The 25,360-nt window shown below is 45.2% G+C and overlaps 1 protein-coding gene across 1 annotated transcript in view; it reads left to right on the top strand.

Annotated features, from left to right (window-relative positions):
- KIF6 (kinesin family member 6) overlaps nucleotides 1-25,360 on the top strand; it is a 334,925-nt gene that overhangs the window by 232,396 nt on the left and 77,169 nt on the right. The window contains exon 14 of the mRNA XM_003789167.3: nucleotides 20,240-20,348. Within this exon, the coding sequence (XP_003789215.1) occupies nucleotides 20,240-20,348 (109 nt within the window). The remainder of the gene's footprint in view (nucleotides 1-20,239; nucleotides 20,349-25,360) is intronic.

Raw genomic sequence — 25,360 nt, 5'->3', positions numbered from 1 at the left:
TAATTGTCATTCCTTAGTACCCTTACCCTTCTCCTGGCTACTTTTAAGATCTTTTGGTTTTAGTGCTTCCAATATCATTATTTTATCTGGAAAATGAAGTTTGGTGTTATTTTTCCTGGTCAGGATTTATTGTGCTCCTGGATATCGGGCTTCACATACTTATTATTTCCAGAAAACTCAGAGCCAATTATCTTTCTCTTCCCTACTCTCAACATTCTCTTCTTCAGAAACTGCTATTACACACGCTAAACCTCAGTACTCTCTCTTTTACATCTCAGTCTCTCAATTTCCATCTCTTTAGATGACTTTGCTATATTTGAATTTTTTTAAGATCAATCTTTTTGAGTTTTGTATCAAAAAATATCTAAATCCAGACATTTGCATTTTTCAATTACCTGAACTAATACATTCCATTTTTTCTAAATTTCTTTTTCTAATTTTTTTAATTTCAATATATTTAGGGGCTCGGTGCCTGTGACTCAAGTGGCTAAGGCACCAGCCACATACACCTAAGGTGGCAGGTTCGAATCCAGCCCGGGCCTGCCAAACAACAATGACGGCTGCAACCAAGAAATAGCTGGGCATTGTGGCAGGTGCCTCTGGTCCCAGCTACTTGGGAGGCTGAGGCAGGAGACTCGCTTGAGCCCAGGAGTTGGAGGTTGCTGGGAGCTGTAATGCCTCGGCACCCTACCCAGGGGGACAGCTGGAGGCTCTGTCTCAAAAAACAAACAAACAAATATATATACATATATATATTTATTTACTTAGGGTACAAGTGTTTTTATGTCACATGATGAATTATATTATGCTTAAGTCAGGATGTACAGTGTACCAGTCACCAGAATAGTGTACAGTCCACTTTTTAAAAGCCAAAGGCTAGATTTCCTTTTGAAAAATCGAAGGTTAGATTTCCTTTATTGCCACAGAAGAGTTCTGGTACGTACTAGTTAGTCATCACGTTCCATCACAAATGTCTGTTGTATTCAACACTTCCTTTCCGTCCCCGCCGACCTCCTCCGTGGTGGCTATGCCACTCAGATGGACAGGCAGTGTAGCAGTCAGTCAAGGAAGCTAAGAGTGGACAGTTGGCAACATAGAGAATATGGAGAGAACTGTGCCAAGATGCCAGAGAAGAAAATTTCAATAATCAAAGAATATTCAAATACTGTATAGAGGCAAAGAGCTATGAGAATTGAACATGTGCAGTTGAATTGCCAGTTGGGAGGTGACTGGCACATAGTTATGCCTTTATAGTTCATGACTTTTATTGATTCTTTATCAGCGACAGTGATTAGAAGAAAGCAGAGAAGATGAAGTTTCAAAAAAACATTGAGGGATTAATTAATGGATTTTATTGTGGGAATTGGGAGCATACAAAAATATCCACTTGGTAACCATTATTTTGTGAAAGGGACAAAATATAATGGATTTGAGAAAATCAGTTTTAAATCAAAATTAATTTGGAAAGGATGTAAAATTTGGAAGTTAGACCATTTAACCAAAGCCAAATTCCCCATGTAGCTTATGGCATCCTCTTCAGTGGTATAAATGAATAGGCAGTGATTTAAAATAATTAATTGGAAATCTCAAATCATTCTTTCAAAACACTCTCCATACAGCCCTCAGTCTACTCTGGACCCATTTCCCCTTGTTGTGGTCCTGGGCAGTGTTAATTGTGCCTAAGACATCAGAGAAGAAACATCATCTTGTCAGATCTGTTACTACTTTTGCAACTGGCTAAGAGGTAATGATCATTTCAAATGTTTCTTCAGCCAAAGACGGTAGCAGGTGCCCTAAGGAGAAGGCTCTGTAATAGGAGGCTTTGGGTCTACCACAGACCCATCGCTAGATCACACTTAGTATGATTGCTGTGTCTATCAGTACTTCGATATAAGTGGCTAGCTTTGGGCAACTCAGAGGCATCTGTCATCCTGACTCTTTAGCAAAGTTGTGTGTTAAATCATCCCATAGAAAGACATTTCTTCTTTGACCTCAATTCCAGTAGGTCCAAGTGAGTTGGAAGACGGAGTAGGGGAGGAGAGAATGCCCAGGAATCATATAGCAATCTTTTGCTGTGGGCTGCAGAGAGTGATTTTGCGTTTGTTCTGAAATGAAGTTTCCTGATCATTTGCTTTCTGTGCCATTTTGCTATTTGTTTTGTTTCTTGGCTTACACTGGAACTGAGCTTGACTTCGGTCCATATGTCTGGAAAGCATAGTGCAGTTCACTCTCCTTCTACACATCCTGCTCTTTTAATAAAAAATGTTCCTTTTTTTACTTGAATACAGAATGGTTGATTGCAGCATTTGGTAACAGGGCAAAAGCTGATAATTTACTTAAAATGAGTCACTTTTACGCCAGACTGGGAGCCCCATGACTCATAATTACAAGTTCAAAGACTAGCTGTTTGTGACAAGAGGAAGCCCAGCCAGAGGGCCTTTCAGCCTGCTCACTCTCTGCATTCTTTATATCCAGAGAGAAAATTACTGCCCAAGGCGACTCAAAGCTCATTAGTGAACCCAGTGAAGTGAAAGGCAGCTCCCTGAGCTGGGGCTGAGAGGACACACCAGCCACAAACAGTTAACTAGGTCCTAGAGCACCTGCCCTGACCATGTTCACCACAGATGAATGCAAAGCGCAGTTTTTAAGCAGATCAGATTTGGATTCTTCTCCTTCAGGCTCCTTAACTTTTAGCAGCTTTTTCTTCCTCTTCCTTTTCCTGCCATATAGAAGATGGGGGCAACTGCAACCCCAAGCCCTGGGGATTGTTTTCCACAATGCAGTTCTGTTTCTGACTTAAAGAAAAGATAGGATTTACAAAACAACAACAGTAAGCAAAGAAGTCGGACAGACGCCATTAACACGAGTACTGAGAAAAGAGCTGCTCCTGTGTTGTTACCACATAGAGATGAGGCAGAGAGGGCAGAGGATAAACAGGGATGGGGCTGTGAGGCAGGAGGTCAACAGGCAGATCTTCTATTTGGTGCCTCCAGAGGAAGGATGCCCCTGAGGTCACTAGGGCTGAGGATAGGAGAGGGTGGTACTGTGTGTGTCCTGTCTGGTCCACTAGACATCACATAAGCGGGGTGTGCCAGGGCACCTTACACAGGGCCTCCAGCTCTCCAGCTGGACCAGAAAGCTAGGGTGGAAGGATGGGTGACAATTTATTTAGAATTATCTCAATGCTCTGTGTCACCGTCCTACCTCTCACTAGCACGGGTTCCTTAGGTACCTAATTTTGTACGTAATATTATAAGATGACAGACCTAAGGAGCATTTATCAGAGTCCTATTGTGAGCAAGATACAGTATTGTCAGACAGCACCCGTAGCTCAATAGGTAGGGTGCCAGCCACATATACCAAGGCTGGTAGGTTTGAACCCTCCCCAGACCAGCTAAAACAACAATGACAGCTGCAACAAAAACTAGCCAGTGTTGTGGTGGGTGCCTGTAGTCCCAGCTACTTGGGAGGCTGAGGCAAGAGAATCACTTAAGCCCAAAGGTTTGAGGTTGCTGTGAGCTGTGACACTACAGCACTCTACCCAGGGCGACAGCTTGAGGCTCTGTCTCAAAAAAAAGAGAGAGAGAGAGAGATACAGCATTGTGTCCTTTATAGCTCTATCCCTTATAATCCTATGCTGTAGGCAGCATTGGCCCCATTTCATGTCTGAGGAAACTGAGGATACCACCCGTATGCAGCCTCATGAACTACAGGCTCATAGTCTGCGGGGGTGCCCATCACAGTGTCTGGCTCACAAATCACAAGCCACACTCAGCTGCTATGTGATCAGCCAGCCGAGACCTTTCCTTCTAGCCACCCAGACTTGACAAGCTCCTCTAGACAGGTTGGGAGCTTCCTTTCACTCAGTGTGTGTTACTGACTACTAACATGTGCCAGACAGAGTGAGTGTTGATGCCACACCTTCCAGAACCCTTTTTGGGTTTATGTTTTTGTCACCTGGAATGCCCTGCACACACATCGCAGCTTGATCATTCCCTTGTCACGGTATTTGGTGGTGTACAAAGGCTAATTTCCTTTGCTATATTTTCATAATTAGAAAAAGTGAGGTAATGCCTTTTACATGTTCTGGGATGCCAGAACCTTACCTCACAGCCACCCCCACCGCACACACAGGCACGTAGACATATGTATGTGTAGTACAGGTGTCATTATTTCTACTTCACATAGGAAAACCAAGGTCAGAAGAACTAAACAACTTACTCAAGACTATGCCCTAGTTGGTGCATTTTTATACTAGTCTCCCCTCCAGGACTGCTGTCAGGGAGTGAACTGGCTTTCTAAAAGCAAGAACTTTAATTCCTCCCTCTAGGAAACTAGCCTACAGAAATAATCTAAAATGCTTTTGTACAAATACACATTCTCAGAGAGGCCTTTCTCTAACCTCCCTAACTCAAATGGCCTCCCTCATCATTCCTATCTTTCTGTCCTCTTACTTTTCATCATCTCTCTTTGTAGAGCTAATTAATAGTGTATGTTTATTTGCTTCTCTTATCTGTTGCCCTTGACAGAATGTGAGCTCTCCAGAGGAAATAAACCTTTGCTTACCACCATGTTCCCAGCTCCAAGAACAGTAACTGGCATATAGTGACTGCTCAGTAAATACTGGTTGAATTAATACGTGGGGAATAAGATTTATGCATCAGGACAGTCGCTGCAGCGGTATTTACACAGCATACATATAAACATGTAAAAGTTCAATGTTAGGAGATGGACAATAATCATAAAATATTATTCAGCAAACAAGTAACATCCATGAAGACTTTCATGACTTATAATAAAGGGTTATGAGATAATATTAAGTGAAATAAACAGGCTATAAAATTATATATACAGTATCATCTCAACTATGTAATAAAACAAAGCATAGAAAAATTGGAAGGAAGGTAGAGGGACTGTGAGTGATTGTTTTTCTGGGTTTTTTACACCATTCTGTATTTCCCAAATTTTCCTTAATGGACGAGCTATACTTTTGTAATTAGAAAACATAAGGTAATACCTTTTCTATGTTCTTATCTCATCAGAGAAAGAAATGGAGTTGACATCTTTAGCACTTGCCTTCTGTGTCAACCATTCTCTCTGAACTTCTATAGGATGATGTATCTGTGAAAACAGGACTCCTCAGAACCTTCCTGAGTGGCTTCAGAGAAGCCATTCATAATGGTAAATTGCTTCTTTCTATTGAGGACTCACAAATGCCAGGCACAGAGAGTGACTTGGATGACCCCGCAGCATTCTGAATGATGATGGACATCACAAATGCACTCATCTGCCTCCCTCTCTCAGGAATAGAAGCTCTTTCCAGGGAAAGGGAAGGGAGCTGTTATAACAAGCCATTTAGCCATTTATATGTGGCATTTTCATCTGCCTCCTTTTAAAATAATTACTTATTTTATTAAAATGAAAAAATAAAAACACAACAAACAGACCACAACCACAAAAATGAAAACCTAGTGATATAGAGTGAGGCAATAAGGTTAGTTAGGGTACTGGTTGGCAAGGGCCCGTACAAGTTGACCCAGGCCAAGTGCCCCAGGACAGGATGGTTATTTTTAAAATTTTGATTGTGGATATGGAGGAGAGGGCTCAATCTCAAGGGCCAGCATCTTTTTAGGAGAGAATTTTGGGCTTGATGTGGGCAGGCAGGGCAGGGATGCCAGTCCAGTACCTCTCAGAGGACCTGTTTCCAATGGGACTGAGACTCACTTCCCTCCTTCCTTCCTTCCATCCTTCCTTCCTGGCACTGGAAAAGGAGCAATGAACAAGACAGGTGAGCTTTTGTGGAGTTTTTATTCTACGCAATACGTACATAACATAATGCTAGGAAAGATAGAAAAAAAAAAAAAGTAGAAAATTATTGGGGACCAAAGGTGACAAGTGAGCTGAGAGCTCAATAATGAGTTGATAATCATAAAGATTCAGGTAAAGTAAAGACGTAGAAACAAAGCAAGTAACAAGCCCAAAGGTACGAACACTGCCAGCATAATGAGGAGCTGCCAGGTGAGCCGGCAGCGGAGCAAAGGGCAAGGGAGGGACGTGGGCAGGGCCAGATGGTGTAAGGAGGCCCTGCCTTTTGCAAGGCCAAGGAGTGGGGTGTGTTAGGGGTTGAGTTTGTCCATAGGAAGCCACAGTCTGAAAGTTTAAAGCAGAGAGTGACATGATTCTGTTCTTAAAAGATCACTCAGGGGGCTACGTAGAGAACATATTGAACAGAGCGAGATTGTATTGCAGCTGGCTGCGCAGTCAGGAGACAGGCAAGGAATGACAATGACTATGTTGGGAATTAAAAAGGGCAAAGAGGAGCCGAGAGGTGTGAGGCATCATTTTGAAAGGACTGCTGACAGGAGCTGCTGCTGACAGGAGCTGCTGCTGGAGCTGATGTCACGTGAGGACTAAGGAGTCGTGGAAGAGACCGAGGAGTTTTTACTGGACAAATGGTGCCATTTATTGATAAGGAAACAATTAGAGGAAACAGCCTGAGTAGTGTTTGGAATGGAGTATGAATGGAGTTCTGTGTGGGGCTAACATGCAAGTTAGAGTGACAAATAGACATTCAAGTAGAGATTTCCAGGAGACTGTTGGATGTACCGATTTGGCCCTCAAAGGAGAGGTCATTTGGAGCCATTTGTGTATAATTCATGGTAAAGCCATGCCCCTGGATGAAAGCTCCTGTTGAAAGAAGAGTGTTTGGAACCAGCCTTCCTGCACTACAGTATCAGGAGGTTGGAAGGAGAAGCCAGGAAGGCAGAAGGAAAACCAGGAGGGAGAGACACCACAGAGAGCTCTGCCATGGGAGGAAGTGCTGCAGGCAGGAGAGAGCCAGTTAGCTGTGTCCGCAGCTGCATATTGGGCAGGATAGACTAGGTTACGCTCTGGTGATAAATTAACATGAAATCACAGTGGCATGTAGGAAATGTAATTCCTATTCACACTGCATGAACAATGTGGCCAGAGAGGTGGCAGCCCAGGTCCACAATCACGAGGGCCCTGGCTGATGGAGGCTCTGTCTGGGATGACCCCATCATGAGAGAGGGAAGATGGGGCACAGAGAATTGCACAGGGACTCTTTGACGCGTTAGCCAGGAAGCAGCATGCATGATGGCCACTCGCAGCCTCAGCCAACGCCAGTCACGTGCACCTCCCTGACTTATTGCTCTAAAAAAACTTCAGGCCAACTAAAACAAGAACAGAAAACTGACCACTGGTTTTAAAAATAGATCACTGGCGATCTTCAAGAGAGAAGAAGAGATTTCAGTGGAGTAGAAGGGATCAAATCCCACTGACCTGAGTTGAAGAGAGAAGGGGAGGGGAGGGAATTGAGATGGTGAATAGAGACAACTCTGTTGAGGCACCTCCAGGAAAAGGGACCAGAAAAATGGAAAGAACTGAAAGGTTAACGGGCTGAAGAGAGGATATTGTTAAGAGAGTTTTTATTCCCTGAGTACCTGAATGTCCTGAAGTCTCCTATTCTGCCCATCCCACTATACATAAATGATCTTTTCTCTTATTCCATTGAAGAAATGAAGGCCAGTGAACGTGAATATTTTAACCTTCCCTTTGGTACCTTCAAATTCAAATACCTTTAACTGTAACCAATTCAACCTGGATTTAAAAATAAGGCTTTGCGCTGATGGGAATAATCCAAGAGGAAGATTGTTCAGGCAAGAGAGAGGGGGTCAGGGAAGAAGGCCAGGCCAGGAGTTTGGAAACCACAGCCCAGGTGGAGGGGTTGGACTTTGATAAGATGGTGGATGATGTTCATTTGTTCCCAGAAGGAAAGTGTAGGCTATGGACATACACTAGAGTCTGCTGGAAAACACAGTGGTGGGAAGAAAGGAAGCCACTGTCCAGTTGCATTTACTTTACTTTCTCAATGAGATGAGTTTGTTACTGCGGAATGAGCCTGACTGGTACAGTCCGCAAACAGAGAACACAGAAGCAGTGGAGCCAGCCTCACCATTAAGCTGCTCTCTCCCCGCGTTGCTAACCCGTAATCTGCAACTACCTTAAGAATTTTCCTGCTTGGTAAAGTAGATCTTGCTCTCCGAACAGCTTGCTGTGGGTGGGTTTGTAGATGAGTCATCATTACTTAGGATAATTATAACTCATTTTAACACTTTCCCTTTTTATAGTGAGTTCCACATTTATTCATTCATTCTGTCAGAGACTTTTAAGTAAATGATTCATAGCTGCCATACTCTGTTCTTTATTTTTATTGTAAAATATACACACAGAAAACTGCATTAGAGATGGATGTACACCTGAACAAGTAATGCTGCTAAGGGAAGCAATTCCACCAGAGGTAGCTCATCCTTGCTCACCTGCTCCATCAGCAAAGCTTGTCTGGATTATCTACCATATTCCAGGCAAGCAACTTGGCGCTAGTGCAACACACCTTTGGAGTTCAAAGACTGAGGGGTGGGGAACGTGGGGAGGTGAGGTAGTCATGGAAATCCTGCACTGCAAAGGCAGGCACTGGGTATGTTATGGAGACATGCAAGAGATGCTGCCTTCTCTGGTTAATCCTTCACAAGATGCAGTGATTAGCAGCTTTGTTTTATAGATGAGGTTGTGAGACTTAGAGCAATGTCAATAGCAGGCCCTGGGCCACTAGCCAGTCACTGAAACCAGCACTCAGACCATGGCTTCTGACTCCACCTCCTATCTTTTTTCCCCAGCCAGCAACAAGAATCAAAGAATAGCCTGGTGTTACACTAAAGCAAATTTTCTTTAATCATTTCAGGGAAGGAGAATTGCAGGCCTCTTCCTGGGAATACCCTGGCAAGCAAAGAGCTGGTTTGGTTGAAAGTGTAGTAAGATGGTCCCAGTGGTCACTCAAGCAGAATCCCCCTGCCAGCCAAAGGAAGCCAGGGAGGTGCTGCCAGTCGGTCTCCATACTAGGCCCCATACCCAGGGGGCTTCTCTGCCCTCTCCCCTCTGGCTTCGGGGCTCCTTCTCTATGCAGAAGTAACACCCACCCCCTCTCCTCCCTCTCTGACTCCTCAGTTCCTCTAAACCTTGCTTCAAGGAACGTTCCCTGAGAAACCCGTCTGCAGGCTGCTCATGCCCCTCCTGGGCTCGCTCACAACAGTCTGGTCCACACCATCTGAACCCTGTGAACTTTGATGTAATGTCCCTCAGTTTCTCCGGCTTTTTAACTTAAGCTTTTGACCTTCCCACACCCTCAATGCTGAGCTCAACTCACAGTCAAGGACAATATTTCTTTTATTTGTCTCCAACTAAATGCAGGAGAGGGGTTGTCAACAGAGCAAGTATCAGTACTTGGTAACAATCTGCCTCGCCAGTTGACTCATGGCCTGAGTGAGTACACAGAGTTACACTTAAGTGGATGCTTCCGAGAGAAGAACCTGTCAGAACACAGGGAGCTCAAAGGGAAAAGGTGGGAACAACAATTAAAATGGCCTCCTTTTAATTGTTTGGAGAAGCTACGGTGAGAGGGTACAAACTTCAGTTAGAAAATGGGTAGGTTGTGGGGAATGTGATGCATAGCACCATGACCACAGTTAATAAGACCGTACTGTACATGGGAAATTTGCTGAAGGAGTACATTTAATTGGTTTTGGGCCCCTCTCACCTCGTCGGAACTACTCTTTGTGCAGTGAGAGCTTGTCCTCTCCCAAGCACCATGCTCTTAGAACCTGGACCGTGCCCCTTTATCCTCTCAGCAATATCCTCCCCTCCCTGACATCAGTCCAACACAGCCATTTTAAGTGCATAAACTGTTTTATTGTGGAGACTTTTCAAAGCACACGCTCTGTATAGGTAAGAGAAGGACAATTACTGTACTTACTTGAACCTGCCAGAGTTCGCTAACCACAAATTCCTTAATAACAGAGAGTCAAGGCTTCACTCAAGAACTGCCAGCTCCTTTTACCTCTGATCCTTACCCCACCCCGCTGGTAACCAGGTGAAGCAGCTCCCCCAGGCATCTCGGGCCTTCTCCAGTTCACAAAGCTCTCCTGCTCTTCTGAAGCATCTCATGCACTGATGGTTTTCCATCCACGTCCCAGCTCACAACCCTCCAAAAGTTCCAGTTTTTCTTTATCATCTCCGACCTCCTGACCCCAGAGGTCTGACCCCCATGGTTTGCTGGTCTTTATGAAATCAGACAAATGATTTTCACTTAGCAACACAGTATGGAAAAGAATGTTTTGGACAAAGTTGAACCCAAAGAAACGGCGAGTAGGATGGTGGTTGCCAGGGGCTGGGGTTTGGGGAAATGAGAAGCTACGGTGAGAGGGTACAAACTCAGTTAGAAAATGGGTAGGTTCTGGGGAATGTGATGCATAGCACCACGACCACAGTTAATAAGACCGGACTGTACATGGGAAAATTGCTGAAGGAGTACACTTTAATTGTTGTTCCCACCAAATATAAATAAATAAATAAAAGTAACATCATACAAGGTACTACTAACCTGATCGTGGTGATCATTTCACAACATACACCTGTATCAAATCGTCCCATTATATCCCTAAATGCCTGCATTTGTCAATTATCCCTCAATAAAACGGGAGAAACATAAAGTTTCCCGTTCCACAAAGAAAAAAAGTAAGGCTTTGGAGTCACATACACTAAGCATCCAGTCATGGCTTCGCCACTTACTATTGATTAGAGTCACTTTTAACCCCTTGCAGCCTTGATTTCCTTGTCCATAGAGTGGGCCCAATACGACCTAGTTGACAGGGTCATTGTGAGACTTAACCGAGACAACATAAACGATGCTTCTAGCACAAAGTCCCCAAGTATCAGCTCAGCACCAGCCACAGAGTCATCACAAAGTTTAATTGAATTAAAATTTGTGCAACATGGAGCAGTTTCCATCATGTGGCAGGTACACAGTTTTCCTTCTTTTCTTTTTTGTTTTTATTTTTTGCCCAAAGAATGAACTTTGGCACATCTGAATTCCATTTTGCCTTATACTCACTTCCAAGCTAGGGAAACAGACATTTTACTTAAATCCATGTATACACGTATTTCGTGGAAGGGCCATTTTTGCTACTAAGCTAGAAGGCAGTGCTTTTTTTTTTTTTTTTATTAAATCACAGCTGTGTACATTAATGCAATCACAGGGTACAGTGTGGTGTTTTCATATACAGTTTGAAATACTCTCATCAAACTGGTTAATGTAACCTTCATGTCATTTTCTTAGTTATTAAGACATTCACACTCTGGAAGGCAGTGCTTTAATTCTCTTTTTTAAATCTAGGAAAATAAATATGCTTAGAGTGTCATCCATTCCAAATTTAGGCACAGCATAAAACTTGCCTTATTTTTCAGGCAATAGGATATTTCAACAACACGCCAGCTACTGTCTCTGAAGCACAAGCCAACATCAGAAGTAAACTCCCGGGGCGGAAGCCAGTCAACAGGGCCTGCAAACCAGGTCCTTTGGAAGTGGTCAAGGGAACCTCAGACTCAGGGAACCAAGTGTTTTGCAGAACCTGGAACCTTTTTCTAAGCTGAAGAGGAATTCTGCCTTTCTATTCAGTGGAGCTGTCAATCAACTGCCCTTTAACCTACAAGGAGTCCAGACACACGTCTTCTGCCCAGATTCTCGGGTTTGGCCCAATATTGGGCCTGGAATTAGACATCAACGCTCTTTCAGGGTTGCCACATCTGTAGGCTAAAATGGATAGAAAAGACTCAATCGATCCAGTTTGGGCTGCAGCAGGAGCCACAGCATGCTGTCTTATTTAATGGAAATGCTGCTGGCCTCCAGATTCCTGAGTTGACTCCAAAACACAGAAATGCCAACAGAACCCAGGCTGCTTTCCAAGCTCAGTGCCTGTGTCTGTCCACAGGTTTCTCCAAGAGCCCACTTGGACACTTTGTCCTGAATGAGAACACTCGCAAAATAAAAACTCCAGAGATGCTAGGGTAGGAAAATGAATATTTTCTCAGATGATCTGGAGGACCACTGTTTAAAGGTCTTATGTTATTACTGGAAATAGGAAATTCCCCTGAAGCAGCTGCCGTTCCTTCAGGGGCTCCAAGCTAGTCTACTCAGTTGGCACGCCAGGCCTTTCTTCACCTGCTCAGGGGAAAGTACAGGACACAGCCACAGCAGGAGGGTAAATCAGATGTGGTTACCAAGGCGAAAGGAAAACACAGCCTGCCTCAAGCTCTGCCCCGAATTCTACCCAGCCTGCATGGTCTGCACTGCTGGCCTGTGTGGGTTGCCGGTGGGATGTGTGATTTCTGGCTCTAGGAGTCAGGAACCCATTTGATTTATTTAGATGTGGTGCCACCATTGGGTGGATCTCCTAACGTTTATGTGGTTTTCCACTTCAGATTTTCCCTTCACTCTCCTCCCTAGGGCCGCTGCCAAGCCTGCCATGCTTCAGCTTGGTCCAAGCCAACCCTAAGAACCAAGTAATTAAAGGTTCCGTTGACATCTTTCATGTGGCCACTTAGGAAACTCCAAGGCAAGTCCTAATCTGAGGACTTCAGCCCAGGTGATAGCATCTGGGTTGAGCACAGGCCCTTAACCCCAAAGCCTTGGGGCACTAGCCCATTTCAGACATTGTCAGTCAAAAGCCAGAAGTAGGTTGGGTGAGTGTCCTTGGTCACCCCAAAAGATCTGACCTCTGCCCTTCACATCTGCAGTCACTTTGGCCGTGGCTACGTGGTTTTTTTCTTCCCCTCCTCCTCAGATTCCATACCCTACAGTACCCGCCCAGCAACCCCTCAAATTGTAGCTGGGCTGCTCTGGGCCCTTTAAAGTCCACAGAACCACGGCAGATGCCACTATTTCCCTGGTGACCTCTGTCACCCTGGTGGTAGAGAAATGCGGACAGAGGGCTCCTCCATAATGCAGCCATGCTAGGGCCTGGCGCCACTTCCAGGGGAGACCATCTGCACATCAACTCTCAGGTGATGGAACCAGGTGGCACAGCAACGACGACAGAGACAGCAGTAACTGTATTAAATGAAGTTGTCTCTCAGGTGGTTAATAACCTGGAAGCCAGCTTTCAAAGGAAGAGCTTCTGTGTCAGGGATGACTGACCAAAGAGCCGTGCCGAGAACACTAATGCTGTCATTCCTTTCCCCGCAAAGGATGCCGGGTCAGTCGGTGATGTCTTCCAAGGGAGTGAGGAGGATAGAGGTGACACAGAGACTGCATTTTCAGCATCCCTGCCTCGCATGGACCTCCCAAACTCCTCCTTCCTAACTGACAGCATGCTCCCAACAGCAGGGCGCGGAAGGTGAAGGCAATGTCTCCGCCATCCCTGGTGACTTTCTGGGATGGTCCATTTCTCCGTGCCAGCTCCTTCAGCGCCTCCCTGGCCCCTCCATGCATTTAGCCCAGCATCAATGGATGCTCTGCTCTCTGTCCGAGAAGCGGCAGGCTCGCCCTTTACCTCAGAGCTTTGGGCTGCAACCATTCCCAGAGGTGCTGGACCACTGACCTTCCCTCTGATGCCCACACCCTCCTGGCCTTGATGTTTCCCGTTACAGCTTGATAGACTCTCTCCTCCAGCTCCGCCTCATCTCTCATCTAAGTCCTTCCTCCCATCAGTCCATTCCTTCTAACTTCTCCACACTCAGGGATGGGATTCTCTTCTAATTATTTTTGTGAGGATATTTTCTGTAAATGTCGCCCAAGCCACCACTTATGGAGAAATTTCAGTGCAAACAGAATGGTATATCAGACACCGTGCCAGAGCCGCCCCTCTCCTGCCCCTTCTTGTGCGCACGCTCGTGCCCGCCCAGGGCAGGTGCTCATTTCACGTATCAGAGCTGTTCCCGGACCGTGACTGTCAAGGCCTTCTATCATGGAGCCGCAGACAGTGTAATCGCCCTTCCACGTGATTCCCGGAGTGAACCACCCCGCTTCCTCCCTGCCTTCGCACCAAAGGTCCCTCACTCAGCTCTGAGCCTTCTCCTACTGTTAGTCCCAAGCGGTATGTTCTGAACCCCTCTCCCTTGGAATCCACCGTCCCTCCCTTCTATCATTCCCTGTTGGACTTTTCTCCCCTCTCTTCTTCAGTCAGAGAGAAGTAAGGCCCTGATGAGTAAATGGCTCCCAAGGAAAATACATTTTTGGCCCTGACTAGGAAATCGTTTCTCAGCGTGAATAACACAGCTCTCCATCATTTTACTTTTGTCAATTTTTGAGCAATAGCTTAAGCAGCAGTGAGTTGTTTAGGAGCAGCCAGGAAAGTAAGCTCTGGCCCGCATCCCCCAGACTAAAGGAAATCAGACAGTGGGCCCAAAGGCAACAGTATAAACTCTCCACTTCCCATGTTTTCCCTTTCCATTTGGTTTCCATGGGACCCTGTGCTGAGGGTGGGGGTGAGGCTTCCAAAAATACTGAATTGTATTCTTTAGCAAAATGAGGAACTAGATTTGAGGATGACAAAAAAGAGACGATCAAGAAATGAGTAAGAGACCAGCGCCCAAGAATGTGGACACTGATGTTTTCAGAAACCCAAGTCCCTGGCTAATTCTGAAAGCCCGTTGTTGCCCACCATTTCTCCCTAGGTACGCTAACCACTCCCAAAATCCGAAAGAGGTCACACCTGTGGGACTTGTAAATATTTTCCATCTAACTTACAACCTGAATTGCAATGTTGAGTCTTGGGGACTAAGACTCAGAAACTACTCTAGTTGAGGTTTTGAATGGCCCCCTAACTCAACAAGCCAGCAAGCTTCTCTTTGTTACTCCTATTTTCGGGGATTCAGTGCTGGTATCTCTGACTGAAATTTGCTAAAAGCAAGCAACTAAGAGCTAGAAGTGAGCATAGCAAGGCAGAACTCCTAAGGTCTGAGCTCTGATGAGGAGCTGAGTCCGACAGACTAAACGAAGTTGGGAAGATGGTAAAATTCTGTCCACGCAGTTCCTGCTAGACAGTTGTCAACAAATTATGAAATGTTTCTTTGCTAGTCCTAAAATACTGATACCTGCAAAAGTACAGTCATGGGTCACTTAATGACTGGGATACACTCTGAGGAAGGCGTCATTAGGCAATTGTCTTGCAAATGCCATAGATTCTACTTACACAAGCCTAGACCGGATAGCCTACCACACGCCTAGCCTATGACAGCCTATGGCTCCTGGGCTACAAACCTGTACAGCATGTAGGCAGTTGTAATACAATGGTGTTTGCATATAAATAAGCATATCTAAATGTAGAAAAGGAACAGTAAAATACAATGTAAAAGATAAAAATTGGTACATCTGCGTTAGGATTTACCATGAATGGAGCTTACAGGACTGGGAGTTGCTCTGTGTGACTCAGTGAGCGGTGAGTGAATGTCGAGGCCTAGGATGTTACCATTCACTGCTGTAGACTTCACAGACACCCTACAAAATTTTTCTTTCTTCAATAATAAATTAACCTTAGCTTCTCATAACTTTTTGATTGTATTAATTTTGTTAACTTTTAACTCTTATAATAACACTTAGCTTAAAACATAAACACATTGTACTGCTACACAAAAATATTTCTCACAACCTTGTTCCATAAGCTTTCTTTCTATTTTAAAACTTTTCTTTTTTTCACTCTTTAAACTTTTTTGATTAAAAACCAGGACACAAACACACACATTAGCCTAGGTCTCATAGGGATCATAAACATCACTGTCGTCCACCTCCATATCTTGTCCCACTGGAAAGCCTTCAGGGGCAGTAACACGCACGCAGGTGGAATCTCCTGTGGTAACAATGCCTTCTTCTGTAACACCTCCTGAAAGACATTCCTGAGGATGTCTTATAGTTAACTTTTTTAAAAACACATAACGATACGTTCTAAAATACTGAGTAGAACAAAAAGCATAGTGTAGGAAATATGTAAACCAGTAACATAGTCATTTCTGATCATCAGGTGTTACGTACTGTACATAATTGTTTACTGGGCTTTTGTATGACTGGCAACGTCCCAAACACATGAGTATTGTGCTGCACTAACACCTTACGATGCCTACAATGGGACCACGACTGTATGTTCAGCCGTTGTTGAACAGAACATCACTATTCAACACACGGATTGGAGTTGTATTCTTATGAAAGCTTGTTGGAGTTGGAATTAGTCTCTAATGATGGGCTGCTAAGTATGGTGACATGTAGTGGCGAGAAGGTGGTATGGAATATCTGAAATCTCACCACATGGGACAGGATCCTGCACAGGAGCCTGGTAGTGGAGGCCGAGAACAATGGACACGTACTTCATGTCTCCCACAGCGTCACAGTGTGCCAGAGCAAAAGGGAAAACAGGAAGCCTGTAAAACAGTGGTTCTCAACCTTCCTAATGCCGTGACCCTTTTATACAGTTCCTCATGTCGTGGTGACCCCCAACCATAAAAATCATTTCCGTTGCTACTTCATAACTTTAATTTTGCTACTGCTATGAATTGTAATGTAAATATCTGATGTGCAGGAGACCCCCAGGTTGAGAACCACAGGTTGAGAACCGCTGCTGTAAAACATTCGTCCATCTATCCATTCATTCAAAAGACGTTTGACTGACTTCCCCCTGTGTGCCAGGTACAATCCAGGTGTTAGAAATATTCCTCCAAACAAAACTGACAAAAATCCCTACCCTCATGAAGTTTACAAACTCTAGAAATAATAACAGAACAGACTAACAAATGAAGTAAACTATGAAAATAGTAATCAAAACCCAGGATTCTATTTTTCTTTCATACTATTAAAAAAAAATTTCAAGGCTTTTTAGACAGAGAGGCACTAATAAAAGTACGAACTCATGGGTAAGTCTACAACTCCCAGGTCATTTTGAGTCTCTGCCCTCTCGATCAGCCATATTTTCCCTGGAAAAAGTGATCTAAGAGCAGAACTGTCTCTAAACGCTAGGCAGTTTTCACCCCTTTCTAATCACTTCTTTAATTTAGCCCCAGTTTCCTCATCTATAAAACAAAATTATTAACTGGGAGCATGGAGAGGTTTAACTAAAACAACACACAAGAAAACATCTGCTACCATGCTTAGCATGGAGTATGTAAGAAATTCCCTTTTTAATCACCCAAAGGAAAGCGTGGCAGAACCACCGCTGTTAATCAAGTTGCCTTTTTAATCTACACTTTCCTCTTCTGCCTCCACCGGGGATCTTCTTTCACTTGTCTCCCTGGCAAATGCCATTCCATCCTTCAGAATCCTTCCAGCTGAAGTCCACGTGCTCTCTCCTCGGAGCAGCCCTGGCCCACACCCCCTGGCAGGTGACCCTCCTCCCCTCCACCTTGGTGCCCGGGGTTGGACACACGCCTCCCCAGCAAGAAGAAACCTCCACTGAACTTGTTTGTTCACTTTTCTTTCCCCCTTACTCGACTTTGAACTCTTAAAGCACAAGGATCAAAGCTTTAATCTTGTTTAATTTTGTATCTCTGTCACATGCCTAGCACCATGACTGAGATACATAAACAAATGAATTTATTCCTGAAAGAACAAATAAATGGATGATTGTCTCATCAGCAAGATGAGCTTTCTATCACTACTTGCTCCACTTACCCTTCCTCTACTGTGTCGCTCAGGCTGGTCTTGAACATCTGGGAAATCCTCCCACCTGGGCCTCCCAGCATGCTGGGAATGAAGGCGTCAGGCACTGCGCCCAGACCTTGCCTTGCCTTTTGACTTCAGCCTGGGGACGCCTCACCTTGGCCTCCCTGAACAAGCACTTAGGAACCTAACTGACAGGATTATAGCCACCATAATCGTGTCCATTACCTGTAGTCACCACTGTCAAAGAACTCCAATTCCAGAATACTTTCTCTATGATAGTAGGAATAAAAGCAATGTCGTGTTCCTGATGATAAGCCCATGGCACTGCAGGACCCCAAGGGTCTTTTAAATCACCAAAAGTATAAATATTTCCAGCATAACTTTCCCCTAATATGTACTTTATTAGATTTCCAATCTTTGAAAATTGGTTATTTATGTAGAAAACTTTATACTTCTGGCTCCCAGATTTCTTAGTGGGACCTCGAAGATTCTCTACAAAATGATCCCAAATTCCCTGGACTTATGTCCTCTGTGCACTCATGTCCTTTCTGCCCCAGTGCCCAGGCCCCTAGATACCTCAGGGAAGGGCCTCAAAGAGGGGTGTTCAGTTGATTGGAAGTTTCCCCAGGACCTACTGCTATAACAGTGCCATGGGCTTCAGCATGGCCCTTTCCCCGAACTGTCAGGGGGCACTGTCGACTCAATATAGAAAGCAGAACTTGAGAGAGAAAAGGCCATGAATCCTGGTCTTTCTTTGCGGCTTTTGAGCAATCCTGCATCTCCCCGCCCTCACATCTCTGCTACCTGGTTGGTAGAAGCCTTCTCATCAGCTCCCCTGTGGGAAGCAATTTGGGGATCCTGAGGTGGATTCCAGTGTGGTCTCTGTGGAGCTTTCCTTTCCCTTAACTCTATTCCAGACAGAGTCACACCCTCTACCCTCTGTTATCATTTTATCAGGCAGCCAAAGGTGTACATTGTTCAAACTGCACTCCGATCAGGCACCGGGGAGAGTTGTGGGATGGATTCCTTGGCCCCAGAGGGCTCTGCTGGTGGAAAATGCCCTTGCTAATGTCTCTCCTGCAGCAGTGCTCGTCTTCCCAAGTCTCACACAAACGGCTTCTGAGGCCTTCCCAGTTCTGGAGTGTGCAGGGCAGATGTGGCGACAACACTGAGCCGTGCCCATTTGCTTCTGATTGGAAAAGGGTGGGGCGTCTTTGTGTGCCTCACCATTCAGACATTCTTCATGGTGCTATTTTTATCAACAGTAATCATTAAATTGGTGTCAGATGGGCCAGTCCAGTTTCTCACCCTGGGGATGGGTGATGGGACTCATGGGTTTTTCCAGGCAGGAGATGTTGCGTGCGGCCCGTATGAATGCATCTGCAGAGGGCTCACAGCGAGCCTCACTCGCCCTGGATGTGCTCCGAGGTCAATAAGAGCAGGGGGCTCTCACCACTGCCACTGCATTCTCCACCTGATTTCTTAACAGGCATACGGTGAGCACCTTCTAAATGCTACACATTGAACACGACACTAGGAGCCACAAAAAATATTCTCTCTACCCCCTGAGAACCTTGCATGACCAAAAAGGATTGTCATGTGAAGGGACAGTGTCCACTGGGCTGTGCCTGTTGCAGGTGTATTGATAAGGAACGTGGTGGAGGGAGGGTTGGTTCTGCCTGGGCTTTAGGGAGAGCTCCATGGAGGTGGTAACATCCAGCCTGGGCTCCAAAGATAAGTAGTGTTACTGGATGGGGACATCAGAAAAGGCCTCCAGGGCAAAGGAACCAAGGCAGAAGTATTAAAAAAAAAAAAAAAAGAGTGTAGATGCATCCAAAATTCAGCTGTGAATTTAGTTCTCCCTCAGGGGTCCCAGGCACCCACCTACACTAGGAGCTTGTGAGGAAGGAAGCCGGGTGCCAGAACTCTACCTGGCTATTCCAAGGGTCCTGGCTGTTCTGACTGTAGGTTCCAGAATTTGATTTCTGAGCAGGGCCTGGCTGTAAGTGTTGGCTTTTAGTGGGAATAGCAATGCAGGTATTGAAGTTAGACATAAATGAGGGACCCCTGCCGTGGTCTGCTTTTGGTTCTTGTACTTGAGAACCTCATTCCTGAGTAAGAACCAAGGCCTCTCACTAACCACAGAGAACAAGGATGAATCATTGTACGTATATATAGACTAAGAGCAGAATTTTCTAGATTCTCTATCTTTCAGTTCAGGTTATAATTCTTTTAACTAAATTCCTGGGAATTGAGAGTGAAGTTTAACAGAAAACCAAAACAGGGCATAACAGGGAAACAGGGAGATGGGGCGCCATGTGACAGCAGATGTAATTGCAGACTTCCACGGCAGTCCCGGACAGGGAGACCGGGCACCCTGTGACGGCAGAAGTTCCCGGGCAGGGAGACGGGCGCCATGTGACAGCAGAAGGTGGATCATCTGCAGACGTCCTCGGCAGTCCTCAGCGCTCTGGTTTTCATTTCCTCTGTCCAAACATTCCAAACCCACCCTCCACAAGTCACATGGACATGCAGGCACAGCCCTGCAGGGCACAGCGGGTGTTGCTGGGAGGGCCTTCGTGGCAGGTTGGCGGCCAGCTGGAAGACCCTGTGGCCACCTGTCTGGCCAGAGCAGAGGGCCTCTCAGAGCCAGGGCTGGCTTCGTGCTCTGACTAGAGTGACAATGAAATTAATAGGATCCTGATGCTGTGACTGAGGCCATTTCTCTGTGTCTTCAAACAGGAATGAGAGAGGAAATGTCATTAGGACGGCAGGAGGCTTTTGAAACCTTCAAGAGGGACCATGCTGACAGTGTGACCATCGAAGACAACAAGCAGATTCTGAAACAGAGGTAAGGCGATCTTAGAGAGCAGCTGGCCCTCCACGGCTTGGCCAGGCCAGCCCGCAGGAGGTCTGCCACACTGTGCTTCCTAATCTGCCCAGCCTGGTTGTGCAAGAAAGGCACGGCATTTATTTCGTTTCGCATTTAATTTTGTTCAGCCTGGCACGATTCTGTCTCATGTGTGGAAGCCTCATCATGCCGGTACCACTGGGGGAAGCGACCTTAGGGCAAAGTCTGTTACTGACAGTATCAGATGATACACAATTCTCACATCATACGTTGTCATCAGCCTGCAACTCTGTCGATGTCTCTTACTATTCCAAAGGCAGAGAAGAGAAATCTGCGGACCAAATTATATTCTCAGAACTCCAGGCACTCCTGCTGTTCCAGAGAGCAGTCCTGCACTTTAGTCAAAGTAAATATATGCCCGTCTTGTGACCCAGGGGCCTTTGGTGGGTTTTGCAGGCCAAAATCAGAGCAGGCAGGATCATCTGCTCACCTGTTGTCAAACAAGGCTGCGTTCTGGACCCCTTTAGAAAAAACTTAGAGATGTATAATTTGTTTCCACTACTGAGTGAATTAGACGAGTATCCTCAAACCGTAACAAACAGAAAGACAGCCAAATGTGTGGGGCCTGGAGCTCAGAAAAAAACATTCTAGACTGGGAGCTCTGGTATGTCACATGTGACTCTGGATCTTAGCAGCCAGTAAGTTTTCAAGGACCCTTTGTTGAATTAAGATGAGATCCAGATTGGAAGAGTCATGTGCTTATAAATGGCCATTCAAGGAAGCCTAAGAAATAGACAAGCTTTCAGGAGAGCAGATGGAGTGCAAAGGGGAAAACCTTAGGGCCAAAGCCTTTCAAGGGAGAGGAGGCCCTGATGGAGACTGAGGAGCCGCCAGGAGAGAAGAGTAGGAGAACCAGGAGGAAGTAATATCCCCAGAGCCGAGAGGAGAGATGGCTCCGTCCGGCAGCAGCTTGTTCATGATGCCAGATGCTGCAAAAAAAGAAGCAGGAGGGAGCTGGGAAGCGCACGGGGATTTGCCAGTTAGCGTTTGGAGGGTTGGGCATGAAGGAGCAAGTTAGAGGAACATGAAGGAGCAGAGAAAGAATGTGAACAATGCATTCGAAAAGTTTGTGATAGAAGAAAAACAATTTTAAAAAGAACAATGGAGGTAGCTTAAGGAGAAGGGACGTTGGTTTGGGGATGGGAAAGAAAGAACTGGCCAAGATTATGTACCACAGAAGTGAGCCAGGGGTAAGAGAAACGGGAAAAGCTGAGAACCCGACAAGCTTCCAGAAGACAGGTGGAGAGGGCATGAGAAACTCCAGAAGGAAAGATGAGTGGGAAAACAAATCAAGATGGGGCTGACACTGGTGATTTAGAAGTGAAGGGAGAAAATAAAAGATGACTTCTATTTTTTCTGTGAAAAAGAAATTGAAATAGAATAAGGGACTTGAGGATGGTGATGAGGGTTTAATACAGCTGTCACAGGGAATGGGGAAACAAGCAGATCAGGGGAAGGAAAAGGAGAAGCAAGTAGTGCTGGGGGTGGGAGCCTCGCCAAGACTAGCAGAATCGCTTTTATGATTTAGCAGGGGAGATCTCAGATCCCCCCGGAATCCAGGGAGGATAGCCCTTTGGGAGAGCACTTCAGTCCTCCTTAGCCAAGGAAATACAAGCATGTATGCACCTCCTTGTGACCCATCCATTCCACCCCTGAGTATATTCCCCAAGAAGTTCTCACATGGGCTTATAAGGGGACATATATGAGGCTGCTCTCACCATACCGCTTGTGGCTAAGGAGAGCTGGAAACATGCTGGGTGTCCATCACTGGGGAAGCAGGCAGGGAAAGCAGTGGGAGGGTACAGCACGTGGGAGCAAGGGGACGGATGTGTGGCACCAACCAGGACGGATCACGAAAGCACAGCACTGAATCAGAGTGCGTCATCCATGTAAATTACAAATAGATGCACATGAAACAAAAACATGCAAAGCAAAATATAAACAGCACATTAGCATACTTTATGCATAAGAATGGGAGCAAGGCATGGGGATAAACAGAAATGAATGTGTGGATGATCAAAACCAGGGAGTAGGGTAGAAAATAAAGTGAATATAGTGAAGCTGAGGATCATCTCTCTAGAAAAGTAGATACATGCACATCTGTACAGATTTTAGCATGTGAGCTCCAAGGGTTTCTGAAACCTAATGCTTATCCATGTGGTAAGCCACATATTTGTTTGAAGATAAGTGTGACAAGCTTTATGAAAGCTGCCTCATCCTATAGACTTCCAAACAACCTTCAGCCATGTCAATACTGGAGCTTTCTTAGCCTACACCAGGGATTCACATCCTTGGCTTCTTATTAAAATGACCTATGAAACTTTCAAAAGTTTCCAAAGCCTGGGCCCAACTCCCCAGACATTCTACAACATTGACCATCTCCAGATTTTGATCCATTTGTGGGTGGTCAACTTCCAGAGGCTCTACTGTAATTTAATTAGGTACACCCTGAGCATCTCTTTTGGAAAAGCATATTCTAGTAGCAACCAAGTTTGAAAACCACTGGCTTACTCAGTGTCCAGAGACCTTGAGATCCAGAACCCCAAAACATCGCAGGTTAAAAACATAACCAAGGGGTGCTTTGGCACACTTCAACTTCTTCAAATTGAAGAAGCCTTGTCTTAGGCAGAACATAAAACTTCATCTTTCTTATTCTAAAATTGGCCTGATTCTTGGGTCTGCTTTATAGCCTGAGTTTAGCTCTGTCTCCAGCAGGGAGTTCGAGGGTGGTGGGCAAGATAAGGATGTTGGGGTCTTTCAAAGCCTTCGAATACAGACCTCCCTTAACTCCAGTAGAGTAGCATTCTGACAACCCACATGACGAATGCGCTTTTGGGTTTAAACATATCTAAGTTATGCTGGATGGGCTGGCGACACAATAATCCCATCCTCCATATGGCCATAGTACAAGAAAATTAATGAAACTTACACAAACCTTTTCTCTGAAAAGAGATTTGCCCAACAGTGAATCAGTCTTCTTAAATCAAATGAAAAATCAGGAGACCAGCCTGCATTTTTAAAAATTTCTACATCTGTTTTGTGTTACTATAATACCAATCATTAAAAGACTTCAGTAGAACCTCTGTAAGTTGACCACAAACCGGTCAGCATGTGGAGGTGGTCAACATAAGGAACAAGGCCTACTGTCCTGATCTGTACAGGTAAAATGTGTCTGTCTATGAAAATTAGGTCAACTGGGGGGGGCACAATGAAAGGAGGTGCTCGACTATGGAGGTCCTACTGTATTTGGTACTAAGGGTATAACCCAGAATTTACCCCTTTCTCAGGATTGGAGCTCTTATTTGCATTCATGGAGGTTATTCAATTATTAAATATGACAAGTTCATAACTCCTTAAGGCAAGAAGAATGTTTTTATATGAAAACAACTGCATAGCCAGTGATCCAACAGCAAACATCAAAATGATGCTCCACAGTTGCTCACTGGAGTGACTTCCATGCACCCTTACTTTAGGAAATGCCCTTCTAGTGACTCTGACCCCTTTCACACATTTGCTCCCATTCCCTCTAGGGAGGGACAGGTGGACTGGCCAGTCCCTGGAATACAGCCACAGACCAGAGGACTTGATCAGGATGGCATTCGTCTGCTGCTTCCTACCCCTGCCCTGAGTCTCAGCTTTCTGATAGCCCTCGGCATCCAGGACCCACCCACCTGGCCTCCCACTTTACTCCCCACTTCTCACATCAGGCAACTCTGTGTCTGATGATTCTGGTATTGTGACATCGTGTTGGCAATGTGCCACAAAAGAAGGGTCAGAACTATTATAATTACCCCCACACAAAAGCCTTGGGTGAGTTCAGCCTCTCCAGCCCATAGCAAATAGGTTCTAAGCCCAAATAGAGGGATTTTTGGTGAGCCATGATCCTTTATGATGATCCTCCACTCTGTCAGCTCTCCCAGAGAACAAGGATTGATTTAAAGTTGCAAGAGGGGACAAAGAGTGGCTCATACATTCCAGGTTATTAACAGAGGGTTTTTATTCCCATTTATCTGTACCCTTTGCTGCCCCCATGGGGAATCCCGGCCTCTCCAAGCTCTGGCCCCACTGGAGGCAGCTGTTCTGTCTGTCTGTGACAACAGAAATAAGACGCGGGCACTGTAATAGGAGGTTTGCCGCTTGATGCACGAGCGCCTGGGAGCCAGTTCTTAAGCTGGATTTTTCAGTAGAGGACAATTGCATTTCAAAATCACTCCATTTTCCAGGCATGACTCATCCTCATAGTACATAATAATACGCAGAGAGACTGGAAACTCCATGCTTGGCAAACACCAGTGCCTAGCCTCTGCTAGCTAACTTTCTTTGTGTCAAGTCTTTCTTAGAAATTGAATCCCTCGTCACAGAGTTCCATCAAACAACAATAGAAGGAATAAATGGGGAGATTAACTGCAATTGGAAATGCAAGTGTTGATAATGTGAACTAAACAAAGAAAAGTGCCCCTTCCCTTTGTTGGATCCTTTTGACATAGAATAGAACAAGAATCAAAAACCAGAGGAAAACCGGACCAAGTGTGAGGAGAAACTGGACCAAGTGTGGCACCATTTGGAAGTAACGCCCATAACAAATAGGAGTTCCCTGGTTCCTATTAGACTTCAATTTTAACCTGTATTATTTTTCCATTTGTTTTCTGTATTTACACCTTGTCTGATGAACTAGAGTTATAAACTCTGACAGTAGGGATTAGATTAGAATCTTGTCAGCCTCCCTGTAATTTTTAAAACAATGTTGGTCTCAAAAAAACACTTTTTTGTTTGGGAATGATAATTTGAAATTGACTTGAAGAAAGCAGCCAAGAGAACTGCTTGAGGATGCTTACCGCTTCCCAGAAGCAGGAGGATGCAGCAGCAAGCTTCTTAAGAGTCGGGGAAGGAACTGCCGACAGGGAATGAAAACGGGCAGCCGTCGTGCTGGGGGAAGAGGGGACACCGTCATC

Source organism: Otolemur garnettii, unplaced genomic scaffold (genome assembly GCF_000181295.1).
Source record: "Otolemur garnettii isolate 467f Iridium unplaced genomic scaffold, OtoGar3 scaffold00031, whole genome shotgun sequence".
NCBI classification, from domain to species: domain Eukaryota; kingdom Metazoa; phylum Chordata; class Mammalia; order Primates; family Galagidae; genus Otolemur; species Otolemur garnettii.
This window is presented reverse-complemented; position numbering and strand designations above follow the sequence as displayed.